General features: G+C 44.1%; 1 protein-coding gene across 1 annotated transcript in view; it reads left to right on the top strand.

Moving 5' to 3' along the window:
- Nucleotides 1–3879, top strand: part of LOC101845242 — a gene marked incomplete in the record, with an annotated part of 32778 nt that overhangs the window by 10327 nt on the left and 18572 nt on the right. The window contains 3 exon segments of the mRNA XM_035970016.1: nucleotides 711–902; nucleotides 2057–2375; nucleotides 3585–3742. Of these exon segments, the coding sequence (XP_035825909.1) occupies nucleotides 711–902; nucleotides 2057–2375; nucleotides 3585–3742 (669 nt within the window).

The following is a 3879-nucleotide window of genomic DNA, read 5'->3' as shown; positions in this document are numbered from 1 at the left end:
TCTACACCCCCCCCCCGCCCTTTCCTTCCTCCCACTCTTTTCCGACCCCTTCCCTCCTCACCCATCACCCTCCCACCTCCTTCCCCCACCTCCCCCGATCCCTACCTCCCCCTCCTGCGGTCTCTCCCACCACCCTCCCACGCCACCCCTCTCCCCCTCCACCCTTGGACATTTGGAGAGAAAAAGAACCGTTTTTTTTCTCTTTCGAGCGGGTGTCGATATGAAGACGCTCACATTATGTCTGTACTCAACCCATGTCCTTTCCTCAGCTATTGCATCCGGGCAACAGGCCAGTTTTTGTTTACTTGTTTACTTGTGTGAAGGACAGATATCACTGCACAAGGGGCATCCCCATAAGCGCTCCGTCCCCTGAAGAAGCACATCTCGAAGTGTGTAGATGCAAACGGTTCCAAGCAATGGTTGATTCCATAGCCTTTTGCTCCTCCCACTAAGTCTTGAACTTCTGCAGGCGCCCCATCCAATTCCAAGCTGACGAAGTCGCTCAAGATGATGGTATTCCGACTTTTCTAGGCCACTCCTAGTGAGCAGCAACACCCCCTCAACGCTTATCTTATCCTAACATATCTTATCTTATCTTGTCTTATCTTGTCTTATCTTGTCTTATCTTGTCTTATCTTGTCTTATCTTGTCTTATCTTGTCTTATCTTGTCTTATCTTGTCTTATCTTATCTTAACCCCGAACCCCCCAGGTGCCGGAGAGTTCTTCAGCATCCCTGAACGCATCGTCCCCGGGAAGAGTGACAAGTTGACCTTGAACTGTAGTCCTCTGTCTAGCAGCCGAGGCCGGGGACCAGTGCTGGCCATTCTCATCCGGAAGTCGAATGGACAGCCCGTAAACCAGCAGGGAAGTTCACAGTTCGGAGGCTATGGCGGAGGAGAAGGTGGGTCAGATTTGTTCTTCTTTTTAATCTTCTTTTCTTAAAAAATATAGGAGGGTACTTTACAACCCCGTCGACACATTTCTTTACTCAGTTCTCTCTGCTCCCGTCAGTACCTAGTTTCGAGAAATATAACTTTTTAACATTTTGAGTTTCAGTTTTTTAGTTGAGGTTTTACGCGTGCAGCGCTCGCAACTGCATCAGGTCATATGAGCGCCAGAAAATTAGAGGTGTTACAAGAGAGTAACAAATATAAAAAAGGAGGGGAGATGAGGACGATAGATGTTTGATTGGAAAGAAGAAGAAAACCACACCAGAGCACCCGCCAACCACCCACATTTAAGTTTCATTAAATGTCAAGGTGTAATCTGACGACTACGAGTGCGGTGCCCTAATCATTAGACTGTTAGACTTCTGACGTTCAAGCAGGGGAAATTTTTTACAATTAATGTTAAATCAGTACGATATCGTGTGAACACACCTTCTTACACGAATTCTCCCCACTTCACCCAGGCGCGAATGGGTACCGTGATGTCGACAGTGAAAGATCTTGTCATTTTGTAAGGGTTTCTGCGCTTAACCAGGTGCTTGCACTGTATGCTTCCCGGGAAGCTGAGAATGTTTCTAAGTGTTCTATGGCCTTCTGGGGTAACAATATAGTGTAAAGCGCATAGAGCCTGCTTTCGAGTGGGGACAAGCCCTATACAAATGCTTTTTAAAAAAAAATATTATTATTATTACATACCACAGTCTGCAGGAAGGAATAGGTGATCTACACTTTCCCTCCTGATTTTTACCCTCCAAATGTTGTCGACAAAATGTCTGTGGTGTCAAAGGAAGCTAAATGATTCCCCCATATTAAGTTATTGGGAAAAGGCAAACCAAGGAAGGTAAGGCCATAAACATATTCATTTTTATGAAAATAGAATGTAAATGGAAAGTACAGCTCATTTGCGAAGGAGCTGGAATCTGTGGTAAAGTAGAGAAAGGGACAAATGAGTCAAAATAGCAACCAAAATTATCGCAGATTAAATTGGCTGTCGACACTATGGTCCGTGGACATCTGGAGGGTAAAAGAACCGTTTTTTTCTTTTGAGCGGGTGTCGATATGAAGATGCTCACGTTATGTCTTTACTCAACCCATGTCCTTTCTCCAGCATTTGCATCCGTGCAACCGGCCAGTCCTAGTGACCAGCAACAGGAAGGTCAACAACAACAAGGTCAACCACAACTGGGTCAGTCACAACAAGGCCAATCTCAACTGGGTCAATCTCAACTAGGTCAGTCACAACTAGGTCAACAGCAACTGGGTCAGCAGCAACTAGATCAGTCAAATCTGGGTCAGCCACCTCTCCACAGCAGGTACCACCGTAGCCGGTCACGTCACAGAAGGGCAGCCCGGGCTCACCGCTCCCCGGAGTTCCAGTACTCCTCGCTCACGGGGTCAGGGGTCACCACCGTGCCGAACGACAACAGGTCAGTGACCTTAGCGAGGATTTTTGCATGCAATGCATGTGTCTGTTTGTTTTTCCTCGTTCTTTTTTTTATCTACCTTTTTTTTCTGTATATGTGTCTGCCCGTTTGTTTTTGTGTATTTCTTTATCCATCTGTTTGTTTTTCGGTGTATGTATTTGTCAGTCTGTTAGTTTTTCGGTGTCTTTGTTTATCTATGCTTCCCATAAGGTATCAGATGCTATCCGCTCTGCTTGGGTAATAATACAGACTGTAAAGTGCAGAAAACTTGCTGTTGGCAAGAATTTGCTCTTATCAAAAGCTATTGTTATTTTTTCCCACCCTGGATCAAGGTATAAGCCACTAATAAACCTGTTCCACACCTTTCACCTTTCCCTATTTCTTGCCTTTCAAATTTTCCTGTTCATCATTCTCCCTGACTCTTCCTCGGGTTCCATGTTGCCTTTTCCTTGTTCTCAAACATCGGGGATTCCCCACTTTTTTGTTCTTCATTTTCTGTGACTGATCTTGGTTCCACGTCCCCCCCCCCCCCCCCCCTTTAAAAATGTAAACTCTCTCTCTCTCTCTGCATTCCATCTTACATATGGTTAGTTTAGTATGATTTTTAGGCGATCAAAACTTCATGAGGTCATATGAGGACACAAAACACAAACTGATTGCCTTCACAGTAGTTCATAATAAAATTGTACCGTAGAAATGTTCGTCGTTAAAAGAACAGCAATTTATATTTAACTAAAATAATACTAGTTATTACTTTTTACTGTATAGGCCAATGACCTTCATAGATTCGAGGATTCTAATAGGATCAACGACGGAGAACAGATCTTTCATATTTCAACATTTCCTTGGGTTATAAGGCGCACAGAGCATGCTGTAGGTCGTGTATTTGTGCTATATGAATGAGAATATAATACGTTTTGTTGCTGTTGTTGTTGTTTTTGTTGTTTTTCTTGCTGTTGTTTTTATTGTTGTTTGTAGTAGTAGTAGTAGTAGTAGTAGTAGTAGTAGTAGTAGTAGTAGTAGTAGTAGTAGTAGTAGTAGTAGTAGTAGTAGTATCACAATTACTATCACTACTATTACTATTACTATTATCATTATCATCATTATTATTTCCGCATTACTATTACTATTACTACCATTATTACTATTACTATTGCTATTACAGTTATTATTACTATTATAATTATTGTTGTCTATCTGTGTTCCCCACAGAGTGGAGGTGAGCGGCAGCCTAACTGAGCCCCCACACCTGAGCCTGGTGCTGCACGCCCCTGGTCAAGCCGACCTGGGGGAGTACGAGTGTCAGATGACCTACATGGGTCAAGGTGGGAGAGTGGACATTGTCCGACAGACACGTACTGTCACTGAGGGTGAGTGCTGATGTGTGTGTGTGTGGGGGTGGGCGGGGTGGGAGTGTGTGTTGTGTGTGTGTGCGTGTGTATGAGAGAGTGAGAGAGCGTGTGTGTGTATGTGTGTGTGTGTGTTTGTGTGTGTGTGTGTGTGTGTG

This window comes from Aplysia californica, unplaced genomic scaffold (assembly GCF_000002075.1).
Source record: "Aplysia californica isolate F4 #8 unplaced genomic scaffold, AplCal3.0 scaffold00209, whole genome shotgun sequence".
In the NCBI taxonomy this organism is placed as follows: Eukaryota; Metazoa; Mollusca; class Gastropoda; order Aplysiida; family Aplysiidae; genus Aplysia; species Aplysia californica.
The sequence above is the reverse complement of the archived record's forward strand: the minus strand, read 5'-3'. Positions and strand labels throughout refer to the sequence as shown.